Consider the following 18787-nt stretch of genomic DNA (forward strand, 5'->3'; position numbering starts at 1 on the left):
TAGAAATAAATGGTATAAATCAGGATTTGTTGTTATGCCACATGGTCTGTGTTATTAAACAGCACAATTAGTGTTCAGTGGTATTCACTGGCAATAAGAGCTCATATATTTAGGTTCCTTTGTATTGCACCAAGCACATTTCATGTGCTATAAATAAATAAATGTTTTCAATAAAGGTTGAACCTGTGTCCTGCACATTTAAGGTTAATGGGTTGAATCTGGTGTGTTGTGTGGACAGATTTTCTTACACGTGCCTAAGGAGCTCCTTTAATGCGCGCGCATGTCCAACTCGCCGTAGCGCACTGGGGCGCTTTACACACTCATGCAAACTGCGCGCATCGAACTCGCACACGTTTGCATTTGCTTTTAATCTCGAGAGGAACGTCATGGATCCTCCAGCAGTGACAGAGAGCGGCTTTGGTGCAAATCATACAGACATGGGCTATAATAATAACTTTTCGGAACCGACCAGACTTCCTTATAACAGGAGCGCAGAGCAGGGCGCTGTGAGCGAAAGAGCGTCTGTGATCATCGCCATCTCCATCACAGCCCTTTACTCCGCCATCTGCGTGCTGGGACTGTTAGGAAACGTGCTGGTTATGTACGGAGTGATCAGGTACATATCCCTTCTACTGCACAGCAAACAATGCAAACAACAACAAAATATCAAATGCTTTAAATCTAAAACCGGTGAATAATTGTGTATTTCTAAGCACAGCTGTCTGTTTAGAGTGGTTCCGTTTATATAGTCTGCATTAAACAAACACACTCATACTAACATTTTTCTTAGGTTTACAGACTCGTTATCTGGGCAAAATGATAATGTGTAAAAAAAAAAAAAAAAAAGATCCTGTACTTAATATTAGAGTCAAAGAGGCAAAAAAACCCACATTTTATTAAGAACACAGGCTTACAGAGAGAAGATGAAGAAGTCAAATTACACAAATTGACCAACAGATTAAACAGGCTCAGAAATGTTTAGATGGAAACACAACAGCAAGACTTCACAATGCCTCGGTTGCTCAGTTAGCTGGAGTGAATTTGGGGATTTTACATTCTGATATTTTTGTCTGTTTTTCTCAGATGTTGTAGACTTACCAAGACAAGTCTGTACATATAAACCGACTTAGAAAATACACAAATGCATGCATTAATAGCAGCTGAGTGAGACAGATCTAGTAAAAGACATTTCACCTGACTTATGGCAAAGGTGGCATGTGCTTGAATTTATGCATCTGTTGCAGTGGAAATGCCTGTTACCATGAATAACTGAATATGATATAATAATGTTAGAATTGAGAATGGCCATTGTATACTATATAACTGGTGGAGACAGTACAAAGGCAATAGCAGGGAAATGTATAAATATATAATTCGAAGATAAAAGTACAGTTAGTGTTCTTGGGGGTACAGTCCACTTTACTAACTCTAACCCTAACCCTATTGAAATCAAAATGGCAATTCTTTTGTTTATCCTAAAATGTATAATTTAATTTAAAATGAATGCAAAAATATTTTTACAATGAACAGATCTGAAAGTCTAATCTTGGTTTAAGCCCCAGGTTTCACCTGGATAAAGGATAAATCACCACAAAGTCCAGAGAGCTATCAATGGGAGTAAATCACGCCATTCTGTAGTTGAGAAAAGAGGAAAACATTGGTCAGGGCTATTGTACAAGCAGTAGGCACAGGAAATACAGCAATGATAAAAAAAAAAAAAGGACTTGCCATTCCAATACATTCCTAGGGGAATGCAAATCAATCAGAAAAACTAGAACACTGACATGACATGTCTTCTAAGTGGCTTGTACATTGTATTGATTTTAAAGCCTTATTTTAAATCAGCCCTGATAATTGTGATGATAATCGAAGAGATACTTCTGTTCTGGCAGAAGAGGCATTATCCAAAGCTTTCAAAACCTAATTAGAATTAACAGGAATCAACATCTATAACATATTTCTTTCTATTGCCTTTTAAATCTTTTTTTTCCCATTAGAGTCTGATACACCACACATCTTTTTCTGACTTTCCAACTGTTAAGACTCCAAGACTCCTCCCAGATCATTAAGAAGTAACCATGACATTATGACACACAGAGAAGTGTGAGTGTGTAATTAATCAGATGAAAGCTTGTTTTTATTGAGGGTTTTATTTACAAACTAAATACAGTTTTCTTTTTTTTTACAGCAACAGCTCCTCCGTGCTCCCAGGCTTGTATATAAGATGCAAAACATAAAATACTGTTTAAAATACATCAGATATGTGAATCTGGTTGATATAAATTGGACACCCTTAGGAACACTTTGCTTAGGCAGTAAAGGATATTTGGCTGAAACATTTGTTTTGCTGGGAAGTTCTCAGTTAATATTATTACTGAAGTAAAGTCAATTTCTTCATGGGCCAGGTCACCTGTTCGCTGCTTAATGGCAAGACAAATGAAAATCCCACATTATATACTGTTTTACAAAAAGTAAAAAATAAGAGGGACCATTCTGCACAGAAAGTTATTGCCACAAACTGTGTTTTTCTACAAAGTTGAAGCTTTTGCTTGTATTAACCACAACTGATAATTGGACAATAATGCTATACAAATCAACAACTTTGTTAACTCAACAGATACACAAAGATGAACACTGCAACCAACATTTACATCTTCAATTTGGCTCTGGCTGATGCTTTGGCCACCAGCACACTGCCATTCCAGAGTGCCAAGTATTTGATGAGGACCTGGCCTTTTGGAGAGCTGCTCTGTAAAATAATCATTGCGATTGACTACTACAACATGTTCACCAGTATTTTTACTCTTACAATGATGAGTGTGGACCGCTACATCGCTGTCTGTCACCCAGTGAGGGCTCTTGAATTCAGAACACCAGTCAAAGCAAAGATTATAAACATCTGCATCTGGATACTGTCATCTGCCATTGGTATTCCAGTCATGATCATTGCTGTAACAAGAGACACAGAAAATGGTGAGTGGTTGCTAAAGATGATCTGATTCTGTCAGTTACAAGTAATACCAATTTTGTATTGTTGTACTGTTTTATGAACAAAGCAGTAGAGAATAGAGACCATGCTTGAAATAACCTGAAAATGAAAACTTGAGAGCCAAGATATCATCTTTAGTGGCATATTGAGAACAAGATACAGTATACTGTAGTTCAATGTGGATACTAGGAACAAGAAACAAATATGTAGAGTTCATGTGGCAGATAATCATTATAAAATAATACCCATAACACTTTCTCTGTCACAATACAAGTTACTATATTATTACTCTAGCCATTTAAGGATTGTGCACATAATTACAAATTATAAAGTGTAAACTAATTTACTCCTTAGGTATAAATCAACTTTTATTGCATTAAAAATGTAATTTGTAATAATTATATTTTCAATTTGTGGAAAATCATGTATTAGCAGACAAACCTTTAGATTAAATATAGTGGCAGTACAAATGGATTAATGGAACCTACTTATAAGATACAGGTTTTCTGTATTTTTTGCTCGATGCAGGCAGTGCCTACATGTGAGCACCAAGACTTGTTCATATACTTGTATATTTTATACATATATATGTATAAAAAAGCTACAGGCTAAATAAGAAATGAGAACACTACCCTACCAGCTTAATGGGTGAGGCCAGATTTGCCTCAGAGTAAAATATTTGCTATAAAATAATATCAGAGAATCTCAGAGAAAAATCCAATCTTTAAAACTATTGTTACTGAACTTCCTGTCTTTTCTCAGGTAAAACCATCTGTAGGCTGAAGTTTCCTGACCCTGAAAGGTATTATGATAGTGCGATAAAGATTTGTGTGTTCATTGTTGCCTTTGTGGTGCCAGTGTTGGTGATCTCCGTCTGCTATGGGCTGATGATCTTGCGGCTAAAAAGTGTACGCTTGCTCTCTGGTTCCAAAGAAAAAGACAAGAATCTGCGCCGCATTACCCGTATGGTGCTGGTAGTAGTGGCAGCCTTCATTATTTGCTGGACACCCATCCATATCTTCATCATAGTTAAGACTTTCATAGAAATTGACCAGAAGAACCCACTTATGATCATCAGCTGGCACTTGTGCATTGCTCTTGGCTACATGAACAGCAGCCTAAACCCAGTCCTCTATGCTTTCCTGGATGAGAATTTCAAGAGATGCTTTCGAGAATTTTGCCTGCCTTTCTGTTCTCACATGGAGCAGAACAGCTTCTCCAGAGCCAAAAACACCACCAGGGAACCTGTCTCAGTCTGTGGCACGACAGAATCAGTGAGAAAGCCCACATGACTAGTCCTGGTCCAGAGATTTCCTGGACATCCCACTAGACACCAACAGGACCAACAGTCTGAGTGCACTCAAATCTCCACTACAGAGCTCTGAGTTACCCCACAGAAAATGTAATGCTGACTACACAAATAAAACCGCATTCGCATAAGCCAACATGTAGAAAATTGTCTGAAGATAATCGTTTTGATTTTGCTATGACATTATACCTAGAAAAATGAACTAAATCCTCCAAATTTCCGAAGAGATCTGGTTTATATTGCAAACAACTTAAAAGTCAGCCCAGTAATCATTCCCTGATGATAAATACAATATATGGGCAACATTTTAAGGACACCTGACCATAACATGTATGTGCTTCATGAATTAGACCTCTTGTTGCTATTATAATAACTTTCCATTAGATTTTGGAGTGTGCTGTGAAGGTTTGTACTCATTAAGCCACAAGAGAATTAGTGAGGCCTGGAGCATGTCAACATTCTAGTACTAACGTGGATTAGTTGGGTTAAGTTCAGGGTTTTGTGCCAACTTTTGAGATTTTCCCACTCCAACCTTAAGCGAATCATGTCTGGTCAGGTCATCATTGTAAATGAGAACTGGTTCTCAACTGACTCAACTGGTTAAATAAAGAAAGATATATTCATGGATGTCACTTGGCATAGACATGCACGGGGCAAACATTTCACAATAAATGGGTGTGAAACTTTGAAAGTATGTAACGGTATATATTATTCGGACACAGACTATGAAAACCCCTGAAAACACCTACCATAAGAAACTAAAGAAAACCTTTAAAAAATCTTTAAAGAGGTTTCGAAGGTCAAGAGATGACCTGCTGTCAAAATGAAATTTAATTGCACAGAGCCATAAACAAAAAATATATAGAAAAATATATTGCTATATAGAAATTATGACTGTCTTGACAGTGAGACTGGACTGAAGGAAATTCATTTGTCACAGTAAACAGTGACAGCCCCAATTAGGTTAAAATATGGCTCTTTATTTTGGATTTCTGTCTCAACTAATGAAAGCTGATTGACTCTATATCTATTAAAAGGCAAAAGAGTTTACTGAAAAAGAAACAAGAATAATACATTCATATGCACAAACACAGACTAAAACTGGTTCAAGAATCAGAATGCCTTCAGAAGTAAATATTTTCACACAATCTTTTAAGATTAATAAGATTTTCTGCACAATGGAGTCTTGCATGTATAGTATTGTTACTGAGACTATTTATATCTCCAGGACACCAAGACAAAAGAGACAGAGAAACTGTGCGTTAATTTGCCACCTGTAAGCCAGACTGCAGGAGCAAGCCAGTGGCATCGGGTGCCTTGCTGTGACTGGAGAGAAGAGAACAATGAAGTGTTAAAGACTACTGCCTACACAGTAACATACGCAATGCTATATTTCAATAAAACTATAATAAATTGTGGTAACTGACAATCCAAAACAACCACACACACTTAAATGTTTACTTAAGTGTTATAAACTAAAATCTGCCTGCAGTTCACTTTACCACTTCACCGTTAAAATCATGTAGTCTACTTTTTTTTTGAGAAATATTTGTATACATGTGACTAAATACACTGAAAGAAATGTAGTGAAAATGCTTGTAAATCAAATGTTATTTGGTGACATTTTCCACTGCATTTTAATGACTTTAGTGCCAGGAGCAGAATGAAATGGAAAAGTTAATGGCTATTTTTTTTTTAGAGGTATCAATGTCTATTCTTGTGCTGCTTTTTGATAATGTGGCTTTGGACTGTAGTGTTATGCATTGTGATTATTCAGACATCCTCTGCCAATCTTGTACAACTTCAGTATGATCCTTACTTCTGCCTCTGCTTCTACATCAACTGGAACTGAATTATAATAAATGCAGCATTAGCTTGATATTCTGAGCATTTATATATTGTGATGGACCCGTGTGCACATATAAAAAATACTGATAAATATTGATAAAATGTGTATTGTTTTAAAATTATAAATCATAAAGCATTAATTATTATATAAATGGTTTGGAGACCTAATTTGCAAAACTAAATTATATATAACGTCAGCATTAACATTATGAATAACAATGCAGGACATCAAAACCAATTTCAATTTTAATAATTAAAATTAAAAATTAAAAAATTATAAACATTCCAAATGAACAGTGGACCTTGATTCCTTAGAACAGGTCAGTCAGAATTTGGCCATCAGACTTTCTGTAAGAAAATCTTGTACAGTAAATGCAAGAGCTCAAAAAACTGAAATAAAATGAAACCTTTACTATAAGTGGAGGTGGTGTAGTTATGAGATTTCCTTTTACTATAGCAATAAAGGAACCACTTAATGATTAAATTCAGTGTTGCAGGATCACATTATTTGTGAAAACAATAAATACAATGCTCCTTAAAGTCCTGTTATATAGCACTGGCTGAATTTTCACTGGTATTATCCAGGAGGAACTGGAAAGAAACGTGTCAACATACAATATACACCAGCTCGGATACACCAAACATCACACCAACTTCATGAAACACACAGGCATGAAAGACTGATTGTAATGTGATAAGAAGCAACTGTAGCCTGGAGAGTGAAAATAAGAGCATAAATAAATGGAAGAAAGACAGTGACTTAAATGAAAGAAAGACAGTGACGGTCCAATATTGCACTAAAAAGGGAAAAAAAAACATTTCATGCTTCTGTAGATTTAGTTGCGTTTTTCTCTCTTGCCGAACAGGTAAAGCATTTCATTTTATAACTAGGAATTCTAGTGAAAGGAAAACAGACAATATCTTTTTTTATCTATATAACAATTTACAATGTAACCTATTTTATAATTCTTCAAACCATTTATGCAGTTATCTAATAAGCCAATAATGTGGCAGTAGCACTGCATAAAACCACGTAGACACAGAACAAGAGCTTGTGTTATTGCTCACATCAAATATTGGGGAAAAAATTGTGATCTGTGACTTGACGTGTTGCATGGTCGTTTGTGACAGATGAACTGGTCTGAGTGGTTATAATTTCAGGAACTGCTGACCTTCTGGGATTTTCACAAACAGTACTCTCCGGAGTTGAACAGAACAGTGCAAAAATAAAAATTAAACAATGAGTAAGTGACATTTCTGTGGGTGGAACTTTTGTTGAGAGGTCATAGGAAAATGGCCAGATTGGATCAAACTGCCAGGTAGGATATAGCAACAATAGCAAATAATCACTCTTTACAAATGTAGTGAGCAGAAAAGCTTCTCAGTAAACACATCAACCATGACGTGGTTGGCAGAAGAGCACTGCTCCTGTCAGCCAAGATCAGAAATCTGAGTCTATCATGGCCACAGACAAACTGATAAAGATTGGGATGGGGAGGAAATAAAATAAACGACCTTTTTCCAGGCTTTTTTCCTAGTTTGGGTAAGTATGTGCCAATGATGAACTCCGATCCTTGTTCTTGTCTGACAAGAAACCTGTTGTTTGTCAGGGTTTAATGTGTTGTGTGTACTGAAATTTCCTGAAATTTATCCATTCACATGATGTTTTTGCCCCACCACATCATTCTGTGTAAACTCTAAACACTTGTGTACAGCCCACCTAATACCAACACTCATACTGTGGCTAATGTCACGTATCTTCCCTATTCTGCTTTTTGATTTGAGAACATTAATTTATGCTCTTAATGATTTTATGCATTCCACTTCTGCAAAAATGATTGGCTGTTTGGATAACAGCATACACATGAGCAGCAAATTTGCCAGCAAATTTGAAACGTGATGAACACATCACACAAATACTTCTGCATCTGTGAAGTTTTGCATACAAGTATTTACTTTATTTCTGTGTAACATTTATACTCAAACAACCAGTTGATGATATCTGAAGTCAATAACAGTGACTTCATCTTTAATTGTTTCAAGTATCCTCACCTAAATAAAAAAAAGGGGACATAATCGATTAGTATGTCAAAAGGTGTTGAGATCAAATAGGGTATAATACTAAAAATAAGAAATAAAAATTAACATTCCTAATTATATCCAAAGCACCATTACATATGATTAGTGGCAGACATTACACACCCACATAAGGGGAACTCTGAAGGATTCACAGCCCTGATGAGAAGCTGTTCAAGGACAGAGAGGACAGCTGGGAGAGCAGTGAGCCATATGAAATTCTGCTTGGTGGCATGCTGGAAATCCAACGCTGAGCTCAATTAATCTGAACACAATTAATAAGTTAGTTTTAACCAAGTCTTGCTAAAAAGAAATCCACCCATAATATGGTCTAAATTTGTATTCCAAATTTCATTTAAGCCTCGGTTATTCAGTAAACTTTCTAGAAATCAATACAAATAAAAAGATGTTAATGGAATAGCTTAAAAGTTACTTCTCAAAAATGAACAAGTACTAAAAGGTATGAATTTCTGGCATAAAACAGAAGACTAGTTCTTTCAAATGTCAACAAAGGGAAATTGAGGACCAGTTATGTGCTTGCACAAAAGGCTGTTAACATTTCAAAGGTTTTAGACTAAATGAGCAAACAAGGGTTTTTCAGCTCAGACACTACAGTTTCTGCATGACTCATTATAAAACTGGGCTGCAAGCACACAATGCAATTCACTCCTGAAAAACAGAATTGGATTGATTTGGTATTCAAAAACATCAATCCAATGTTCTGAAACAACTGCAATATCATTAGGACATTTTCCATGAAATCTGTTAAAATCAAGTTTAAGCTTTCACACCATTACTTCAAAAATCACTTTTATTTGAAATCAATGTTAAATTGTCTGTCATTACAACCATAATGGTAAAATATATCTAATCTGATTAAAAAATTATGTACCCTGCACACACACCTAATGATTTACTTTACTAGGAAATGGCCCATGTTTACTAGGCAACATGTAACTCACCATGTCATTAAAACCGACTAAACTAAATTAGCAAGGGATTTGTTCTAAAATGGTATATTTTTGTTTAACAAGAGCAGACAAACGCCATCAGTACTGAGCAATGGCTTTCAGAGGAGTCATCTTTCCTGATGAAAGTTCATTACAAGAGGGGGGAAAAAAAAAAAACCTGTAAAGATTTAAATTTTTATTAAACTTCCCACAGGGCAAGCACATCATGGATGCAATCAACAACCGGTATTTGCATCTTAAGGAAAACAATTGAATACTGCAAATGACATCAATACCAAACAAATTTCTTTTCCAGTAAAAATGTAAAGAACACATTGCAGCTGCAGCCATGGTCCATATGTATTGCTCTGGGCAAAAATATTAACTTTTAAAATCCCTTTGCCGGGAACATTCCTAAAACCTCTAAACTATCAATACATTACATACATATGCTCACTCACAGCTGGCAATCTTACTACTGATTCTCATTAAAAAGAATTATGAAAAAGAAGCAAAAGTTTAAAATAAAACAAAAAAAATAGTCTTTTTTGATCATGATCTACTGGAGTACACCCAGCAAATGTTTAGGCTCACCACAAAGTGGGAGAAATGTTTAATCAGATGAGACCCACCTAATCTTTACCTCTTGACAGCTCCAATCTTGCCTACCCAACAAAATTAGCACAGTACAGGCAGTATAAACCCCAGATTATCCCCAGCATCCCAGATTAAGGTCTAGTTTTAAAGTTACCACCAGAACAGTAGTACAGCTTAGCTTTCAGGAGCTGGGTTTAATATCAGCTCTCTTGCTTGTCTTTGACCAGTAAGACTGTATGCTGCCCTCCACTGGAGACCGAAAGAACAACCCTGTTCTCCAGCTGCTTGCCCACCATTTCAGCTGGGCTCCAAACATCCTCTTCATCTCCGGTGCCGAGCTGCATGTTGGTGCCCATGCCCCATGCATATACAGAACCTGTAATGTTCACAGAAAAGGGAGGTATAAGACTAGCTACTGTCACTGACAAGTCACCATAAATCTTTTGAAATTAAATGCTGCTATATATAAAAGGCACTGCACAACAATTGCTCAGATGGCAGTTTGTATTGAATATACTCAGAAATGATGTTCTGTGCTTCGTATCCATAAGCACCTGATACATTAGGCACATGTTTCCACTTGATTGTTTTGTGGGAGTCATTTAAATGTAAAGTACTCTGAACAAGTGCTGACTGGCAGTTAAGAGAGTAAATGAATGTGAACACACAAATTAGGGTTTCAGAAACTTTTGAAAATGGTGGTAATTTTCTGTATACTTTGGCTTATGCAAAAGATTTACAAATAACTTTGCTGAAAGATTGATAAGCATGCCTACCAACCTTCTTTAGTGACTGCATAGCTCACAGATGCGCCACATGCTACCATACAGGCCCTGGTGATTCCTCTAACCGATGTTGGCTCACTCTTTTCTGTCACAGTTTCTCCCAGGCCCAGGCGCCCATATTCAGCACGGCCAAGGCTGTAAACCTGCCCTGCAAGTGAAAAACAAACTGCTTATCAAGATTTTTAAATGTACGGTTTTATTAGTCATCGCTGTGCAACTGTTTTGAAGGTGAACAACTGTGTTTAAAATGTGTATTTACCTTCAGAGTCTAAGCAGACAGTATGGTGTTGTCCACCAGAGAAGCCGACCCAGGAGATTGTGGAATTTTTGAAGGCAGTGAGCTTTACCGGAACAAAGCATGTGTTTGTGCTTGAGGTACCTTAAAACAAAAACATTACAAACAATGGCATAAGGCTGATTAAATACAACTTAGTTGTGTGAACAGGTTTTGGATCCTACACACCATGTTCATGTCTTTAAAAATGAAGGATATAATTTTCCAGAACTGCAATACTAATGAATTTTTGCATTACACGATTTCTGATTACTTACTTGCAGCCAAAAACCTACCCAGCTGGTGATAGTTAGAAAGTCCAAAGCCATAGACATGACCATCTTTAGATATGGCAAACGTGAAGTATGCCCCACAGAAGACATCAGTAAACTGGACCTTCCCACGAGGCTTCACCATAACCATCTGTGGCTCCAGTAACCTCACTTCATTGGGATAAATAAAGAGAATAATAAAAAATAAATAAATAAAATGTCAACCACAAACCTAATGGTTAATACAGTAGTCACCTTCATTCTACATTTAATTTAAAAAAAAAAAATAAAAATAAAAACCACCACATACTCAAACCCTTTCTTCCCCCTCGGTTGGCAAAGCACTCCGGTACTCTTCCCAGCTGGCCCTGCTCTCCACAGCCAGAAGTGACGAGAGCACCATTCACAGTGAGCATTACTAGGTGATCATTGCCTTAATAGCAGAGCAATAAAGTTTCATTAGAACCAAAACAAATCATTACATTTAGCCTATGACGAGCTGAAACCTCACCTGAAGCTATTTTTGCCACAGGAGTGTCTACGGGGACTTTGACAGGCAAGGTACATTTTTTCATCGGCTCAAGGAGGCCAATGATACCGTTGTTATCCTGTAAAAAAAAAAAAAAAAAAAAAGCCAGTATTTAAAACTAAATTGTTGGCCATCAAGCAAAACCTTAGATCAGCTAAGTGTGCTCAACATCAACTGGCAAGGTCTTTAAATAGTGAACACAAACTGTACAGGGCAATGAAAATGGTAAGATTCTAATGGGCACACCTACAATAAAAGAAAATAGACTTTTAGCAGATTTTGTAAATATCGACAATATTTATTCCACAGTAAAAAGCTTTGTTTAAAAGTTGGCTCACCCGAAAGGATCCCCATATAAAGACTGATCCATCCTCTGTGAGAGCAGCAGTGTGGCTATCACCTGCACTGACTTGTACCACCTTCTCTGCTAACTCTACCTTTCCTGGCACCATCTCAGAACCCTCCTCTGAGGTATCCCTGCCCAGAGCCCCCTCATCATTGCAGCCAAAAGTGTAGATCTGCAACATGAAACAGTAAACACAAAAATATACATCTCAACAAGAACAAGCTTAATCCTTAAATCGCAGAGAAATTTTTAAAGAACCGTACATTTCCAGTGTCACTGAGGCACACTGTGTGCATGCCCCCTGCAACAGCCTGCACAATGCCCTCTGGAAGGGTCACCAAAGCAGGCTTCTTCCTTTCAAGCACATCCTCACCCAGACCTAGCTGACCCACATCTCCCTGGCCAAGAACCAGGACCAGTCCCTTCTCCTGACCGTGACTCCTGTGAGAGACTACATTCACACATAAGAGACGTGCATCAACATTTCCATGAAAACATCAACAAAAAACATTAATTACAGCACTGTTGTATAAAACGGCATTATCCAGTACTAGCCATTTTAGCATACCTTTCACTTTTTTCTGTGAAGGGTCCTCAGTCTCATTTTCTTTTCTCCTCTTTGTAGCTTTTTTCGCAGGCATGGCAGCTCAAAAGTCTGGAAAGATTTTCAAAATCAGAAACACATATGGGCCAGACAAAATCAACCATAACATACAATCTGTTACTATGCTACAAGAAAAGGGTTTTTATGCTGTCAATACTTGCTAATTAGGTCAATAAATATTAACATTCAAAATACACTTTATATTTTCTAAATTATTTTTATATTATATATATAATATTTTATTATTTCTTATTATATATTTATTATATTTTATAAATGTATTATAAATACGCCTTTAGTATAGTTCCCAAGTGGTACAGCTGTTAAAGTTTGTACACCCCCGATACACTACTTGAACATAAAATGCTAAACTGATCATTTTTCCTGTCTTTAAGCTAGAGGTTAATGGAAAATGCAAGGAAAGGGTGAGATGAAAAAATTAACACACTAAAAATCCTGCTCTCCAAGTCTATTATGAAAACTGCATTTTCTAACATATTTGCTTTGTAAATCAGCTCTGACAGTTCTGATCACACTGGTTATAAAGCCTTTCATTATGCCAGCAGTTGAAGGGGAAATATTTAGCTGCTTTAGCTTACACTGTGGCAGAAAACCCAGTACTTGCTGCTTTTTTACAGGCAAATGAACTAAAATTCCATTAAGCATTGAAAATGACCGACAATTTGAAAGTCCCACCAATGTTAGTGTGTGATGTTATATTGTTCCTCACTTTTAGCCATTTCTACCTCACCCTGGCTAATGGGGTACAGCAGCCTGGAGAGCAGGGCTATTCAATTAGTTTGTCATGGGGGCCAGTACATGAAAGGCATCCCAAAGGAGAGATATGGCTTGCAATATAAGCAATGATAATATAGGAGTTATCATTACATGTTGTATTTTTGAACCATGACACACCCCAAGTAAGCTTTTTCCCCTACATTTAAACAAGCTTGTGTTGCATTAACATTACAACAACAGTGCATTGTACGACACCCAAGTAGACTGCTTCTACATTCAAACGGGTAAGTCAGCGAGCCATATAACACTCATTTAGAATGTAAACCATTTAACTGAGACTTAAGTGCACATACGTTGACAACATGAAAAAGATTGTTTCATGGTAATTGTCAAAATAAATTCTTCTAGTATGCCCATTTTAACTACATTTAGTATGCCTTCTACTGAGAGAAATGACATTTTTTAGATTTCACATGAGCCATGAAATCAGGTGTATATGTTGTCAGTGCAGAACACATACAGTGGTGCAGGAGCTGAACTGTGAGGGATGCGTGATTACTCGTTTTAATGTCATTCATGCATGAGAATGACGATTCGCACGTGTAAGTAGAGCAATGATATTAACAAAAGTTCTCATCTGTCATCGTCCTGTCAGTCATCGCATCTCACAGGAGAGGCTGCTCACGCCACTCGCCTGACGTCACGTGATGACAATTGAACAGCCTGACTGTAGAGGTTTACCTTACAGGCACGTTAACTAACATCTGATAGTCAGCAAAAGCTCCCCACTAGCTTGTAAACACTGTAAAGCAATAATCTACACTTTAGGACAGATATGTACTGCACTGTTGATATACAGTATACACTTCTCCTAAAAATGCACATTACTGTTTCAATAGCAACAGCAACACCACCTTTTATTGGCACACCTACAGTGTCACCACAGAGTGCCATATAATGGTAGTTTAAATTAAATTCTACCTTAATGATGAAGATCCTACAATACAAAACAAAATTCCACTTTGGAATAAATCTTTAAATTATACCTGCTTCTCTCTCTCTCCATCCATCCATCCATCTATCTATATACACATACATATACAGTGTGTATATACAAATATATTGTATATATTCCACCCCCATCAAATTTACCATGTTTAAAATAATAAGAAACTTGCCACGATCACTTTTTAGAATATTATCGTATGTGCATTGGATCATAAAAGTAAAGTACAAGGACAAACAAATGTTGATGTCGAGGGCATTTTCAAGCACAATGCAGCTAAACAAATGTGGTGTTCAGGAGAGAAGGAGGTTCAAGCTCAAGTTCAGTGCTCCATTTACTGAGAACTGTTGTTCATGACACACAGACGACTGACTGGGACTGCTGTTTAACACAAATGCCAAACATTTGTCACTTTTAAAGATGAATATTTAAACCATTACAAGTGACTGTTCTGTCGAGTTTGTGTGTCACACACAAACATACATATTACACACACAAACACACGTGTGTATAAATAAACCTCTTACATAGACGTGTTTATAGACGTGTTCCACGTGTCACAACCTCACACTAAAGGAGAAAATGATAAAACCCTGACATTTTACAGCAAACACGCCTAAGACACTACCTTAACTTAAACACTTCCTTACATGCTGACTGTGATGTTATTTAACGCTTTAGAACTATTTCCTTGCACTTCGTTATTTATGAAAGAATTTCCAGCCTTTAGTTAATAAACAGCACTGAACACTGAGCACTGAACACTGAGCATTGAACACTGAGCATTGAACACTGAGCACTGAACACTGAGCACTGAACACTGAGCACTGAACACTGAGCACTGAACACTGAGCACTGAACACTGAGCACTAAACACTGAGCACTAAACACTGAGCACTAAACACTGAGCACTAAACACTGAGCACTAAACACTGAGCACTAAACACTGAGCACTGAACACTGAGCACTGAACACTGAGCACTGAACACTGAGCACTGAGCACTGAGCACTGAGCACTGAACACTGAGCACTGAACACTGAGCACTGAACACTGAGCACTGAACACTGAGCACTGAACACTGAACACTGAACACACTGCTAACCGCTAACTAGCAAGTAAAACTTCACACTCTAACTGTTTCACCTGTAGTACATCTGCAAGTAAAACTGCACAGCAGTGGAGATTAACATTACTTCATATTTCCTCCTACCTTCGATATAATCTAATAAAACGTGTCTGGAGGCCGCGACGTGACTTGAAGTTTCTCTGAGCTTCTCAGGAGAACACACACGCGCTCGGCGCCTTTTCCTCTTCATTTATTGCCACAAATTGATGCGAGGTAAAACAAGCACACGCTGCTCCCTGGCGGTGCGGAGAAACATTACCACAATTTCCTACGAACAGCAGTGATTTGACCTGTTCATTGCCATCAGACATTTTTAATATCCATTTACTGATTTTTCTGCAGGGGGGCACGGTGGCTTAGTGGTTAGCACGTTTGTCTCACACCTCCAGGGTTGGGGGTTCGATTCCCGCCTCCGCCTTGTGTGTGTGGAGTTTGCATGTTCTCCCCGTGCCTCGGGGTTTCCTCCGGGTACTCCGGTTTCCTCCCCCGGTCCAAAGACATGCATGGTAGGTTGATTGGCATCTCTGGAAAATTGTCCGTATTGTCCGTAGTGTGTGTGTGTGTGTGTGTGTGTGTGTGTGTGTGTGTATGTGCGTGTGTGCGTGCGTGCCCTGCGATGGGTTGGCACTCCATCCAGGGTGTATCCTGCCTTGATGCCCGATGACGCCTGAGATAGGCACAGGCTCCCCGTGACCCGAGGTAGTTCGGATAAGTGGTAGAAAATGAGTGAGTGAGTGATTTCTCTGCACCCAACAGACCTAATTCAACTAATAAGCTTATTACCAGCCCTTCCTTACAGTACATGAGGAAAAACATTAAATATGCAGAGTAATGAGTACAAGATTGTCAAGATCGAGAACCTGTGGGTTAATGTATAGAAGTATGCATGGCTTTAAATTGGGCTGATTTCTAGTTTAATTATTTTATTTGTTTTTTTGTTTATTTTTTTGTTTGTTTGTTTGTTATTTAAACCTAAGACAATACATTGCTGGGCATACACAAAGCCAGAATAATACTCTATACCTTCAGTGTATTTATGTGCTCATTTCTTATTTTGAATTAATTTAGTTTTCCACAGTTCCAAGGAGGACTGGGTCAGAGATCATTTTATTGCAAGTCATAGTGTATATAACGGTTTACATAGCAAATAAAATATTGAATCTTGACTGTGTTATCCACAGAGTACTGTATAATAATGTACTGATCTGGAGAAGAGAATCTCCCTCATATATATGGTGGATTACACTTACACCGAAATACTATGTTCTCAGAAACTACTATGTCTGTTCTGCTTTAAAAGGATAAGAACTGGATTGAATCATTACTGCATTAAGAGCATCGTGCAAATACAGTTTATTACTTTCCAGTGAGTCCTTGGTGGATTTACTGGTATGTTTTAGGACATTGTCATGTTTCAAGGTCATGTTCTTCAGCTTTTAATACAGTGTAGAATTCATAGTATTCATATTCCAGCTGCAGCAAAGTATCCCCAAACCATAATACTTTCACCTCCATGTTTCACAGTTGGTATGAGGTTGTTTTGCTGAAATGCTGTATTTGGTTTATACCAAACATGTCCTCTGTTATGGAGTGCAAATAAATCAGTTTTAGACTCATCTGTTTAAAGCAAATTAGGCAGAATCTTGGCATTTGTCTCTGTGTTCTTTCGCAAACTTCAATCTTGCCCTCATGTTTTTCTTAGACTGTAAATGTTTCCTCCTTGCACACCTCCCATGATAATTAAAGTTGTGCAGCCTCTTTCTGACTGTAGATTCCTGCACTATGACATCGACTGTCACAAGAACGTGCGTGATAATATTTTTTAGGGTCTTTGGAGACTTCTTTAAGCATCTTGCAAACTTCTTTTGGGGTGAATTTGCTTGGATGGCCTGACCTGGCCATGTTGGGAGTGGTTTTTAAATGTTCTCCACTTGCAAATGATTTTCTGACAGTGGAATGGCTGATTACAAATAGTTTTGTTAACTTTTTATCTCTCTTACCAGACTCATAAGTATCAACAATCTTCTTTCTGAAGGTCTCAGAGAGCTCTTTGGATCTCACCACAGTGATACCTCTCACTAACAATTAAGAGCAAACCAAACTAAATATCTGAGGTTTAAATAAGACAAGACTTCTTCAAAATGCTCTGTAACAAGGTTGGAATAATTTACACCTGATGTGATGCACCTGTAATTTTATCCATTTTAAGTATAAATAAATGTGTGGGTGTCCTTAATTTTTTCCTATAATAAGAAATTGTAAAAAAAAAAAAAAAAAAAAAAAAAAGACATTTTACAGATCATTAAAAAAAACTTTTCTTTGGTTTTCTTGAATCTTCCAATATTGTTAAAATTAACCTCAAATGCCCATGTTTAAAACAAACAAAAAAAACAAAATAAACAGGCTTTCATGGGGTGTCCTGATTTTTTTTTACATGACTATGTACAGTATATGTGTGTATATTATATATATATATATATATATATATATATATATATATATATATATATATATATATATATATATATATATATATATAGTGGGTGAAATCTCACAAAAGCATAGAAAACCCATACAGATCTGAGGCATCATTATATTTCTGTAGTACAATTGAGTGGACTGGAAAAACCCACACAGCAATGATAGCAGCACAAAAATCCCTCCTCATACACCTCAAACACAAAAGGAAGGTGCAATTTCTCCTGATACATCATTCCAATTTTAAGAAATGTTAGATTTTGCTGGACAAGTAGGTTTTGATCAGGTATGATCTCAACCCAAACACTCCAGATTCCTCTCTCCTATGCATTAAGGTTGATAAGCTGTTACTGGAAATATCCCAGCCATCATAGTCACAAGGAATCATGTTGCCTCACTTTCACACTTACACCAGGATGTTAGTCAAATTAGGATGTGAATGTGGGACCATATTAGATGTTTGCATATGGGTGATCACTGCTGTTCAAGGTTTTATTTGCTCTGGGTTCAGTCTGTCTCTACTGAATCCAATGTGCCTTTCACATGTGCCGTCTACTAGCTACTGCTGGCATTGTAATAAAAGACATTTACATTTTTAAAGTCCTCTTCCTTCTTTACACAGTTCACAGCTCACTCCCTGGACAATGAATCTTCACTAACTAAAAATGATCATTATTAAACAATTCTATTGTCATTCGAGTCATTTATCTGCTTTATCCTGGTCATGGTAAAGGAGTGACAGCAGTCACCGCATTGCACACACACACACACACTTACACACACTTGTAGCTCGTATAATGAGTTGTGTGTCTGTCCTTTCTAGGACATTGTTGCTAAGAAAAACTGAAATTAGCCCGGC

The 18787-nt window shown here is 37.3% G+C and overlaps 2 protein-coding genes across 3 annotated transcripts; one reads left to right on the forward strand and one right to left on the reverse strand.

Moving 5' to 3' along the window:
• Positions 1 to 329: 329 nt before the first annotated feature.
• On the forward strand, positions 330 to 6138 carry oprd1b (opioid receptor, delta 1b). Of its 2 annotated transcripts, XM_060869209.1 has the most exons (5): positions 478 to 616; positions 1998 to 2103; positions 2189 to 2215; positions 2618 to 2973; positions 3752 to 6138. In XM_060869209.1, the coding sequence occupies exons 2-5, from the start codon at positions 2087 to 2089 to the stop codon at positions 4279 to 4281; spliced, it is 930 nt and encodes a 309-aa protein (XP_060725192.1). In that variant the 5' UTR covers positions 478 to 616; positions 1998 to 2086; the 3' UTR covers positions 4282 to 6138. The 2 variants fall into 2 exon arrangements, with proteins under 2 accessions (XP_060725191.1, XP_060725192.1); XM_060869208.1 differs by lacking the exons at positions 1998 to 2103; positions 2189 to 2215 and having other exon boundaries at positions 330 to 616.
• A 2877-nt stretch (positions 6139 to 9015) lies between these two features.
• rcc1 (regulator of chromosome condensation 1) lies at positions 9016 to 15656 on the reverse strand. The gene is made up of 10 exons (XM_060869942.1): positions 15535 to 15656; positions 12544 to 12630; positions 12239 to 12426; positions 11968 to 12147; positions 11612 to 11708; positions 11411 to 11533; positions 11125 to 11271; positions 10814 to 10933; positions 10550 to 10702; positions 9016 to 10145 (listed from the first exon to the last, which is right to left on the reverse strand). Exons 2-10 carry the CDS (start codon positions 12614 to 12616, stop codon positions 9970 to 9972), a joined length of 1257 nt encoding a protein of 418 aa, XP_060725925.1. The 5' UTR covers positions 12617 to 12630; positions 15535 to 15656; the 3' UTR covers positions 9016 to 9969.
• Positions 15657 to 18787: the final 3131 nt, after the last annotated feature.

Source organism: Tachysurus vachellii, chromosome 5, assembly GCF_030014155.1.
Source record: "Tachysurus vachellii isolate PV-2020 chromosome 5, HZAU_Pvac_v1, whole genome shotgun sequence".
Taxonomy (NCBI): Eukaryota; Metazoa; Chordata; class Actinopteri; order Siluriformes; family Bagridae; genus Tachysurus; species Tachysurus vachellii.

What these genes read in the sequence shown, in the direction of transcription:
- oprd1b (XM_060869208.1), top strand. Translation starts at nt 387, where the DNA reads ATGGATCCTCCAGCAGTGACAGAGAGCGGCTTTGGTGCAAATCATACA. An exon ending in GTTATGTACGGAGTGATCAG is followed by an intron (nt 617 to 2,617) that starts GTACATATCCCT and finishes TTAACTCAACAG; the next exon opens with ATACACAAAGATGAACACTG. An exon ending in AACAAGAGACACAGAAAATG is followed by an intron (nt 2,974 to 3,751) that starts GTGAGTGGTTGC and finishes GTCTTTTCTCAG; the next exon opens with GTAAAACCATCTGTAGGCTG.
- rcc1 (XM_060869942.1), bottom strand. Translation starts at nt 12,616, where the DNA reads ATGCCTGCGAAAAAAGCTACAAAGAGGAGAAAAGAAAATGAGACTGAG. An exon ending in TTCACAGAAAAAAGTGAAAG is followed by an intron (nt 12,427 to 12,543) that starts GTATGCTAAAAT and finishes GTGTGAATGTAG; the next exon opens with TCTCTCACAGGAGTCACGGT. An exon ending in AGGGGGAAGAAAGGGTTTGA is followed by an intron (nt 11,272 to 11,410) that starts GTATGTGGTGGT and finishes ATCCCAATGAAG; the next exon opens with TGAGGTTACTGGAGCCACAG.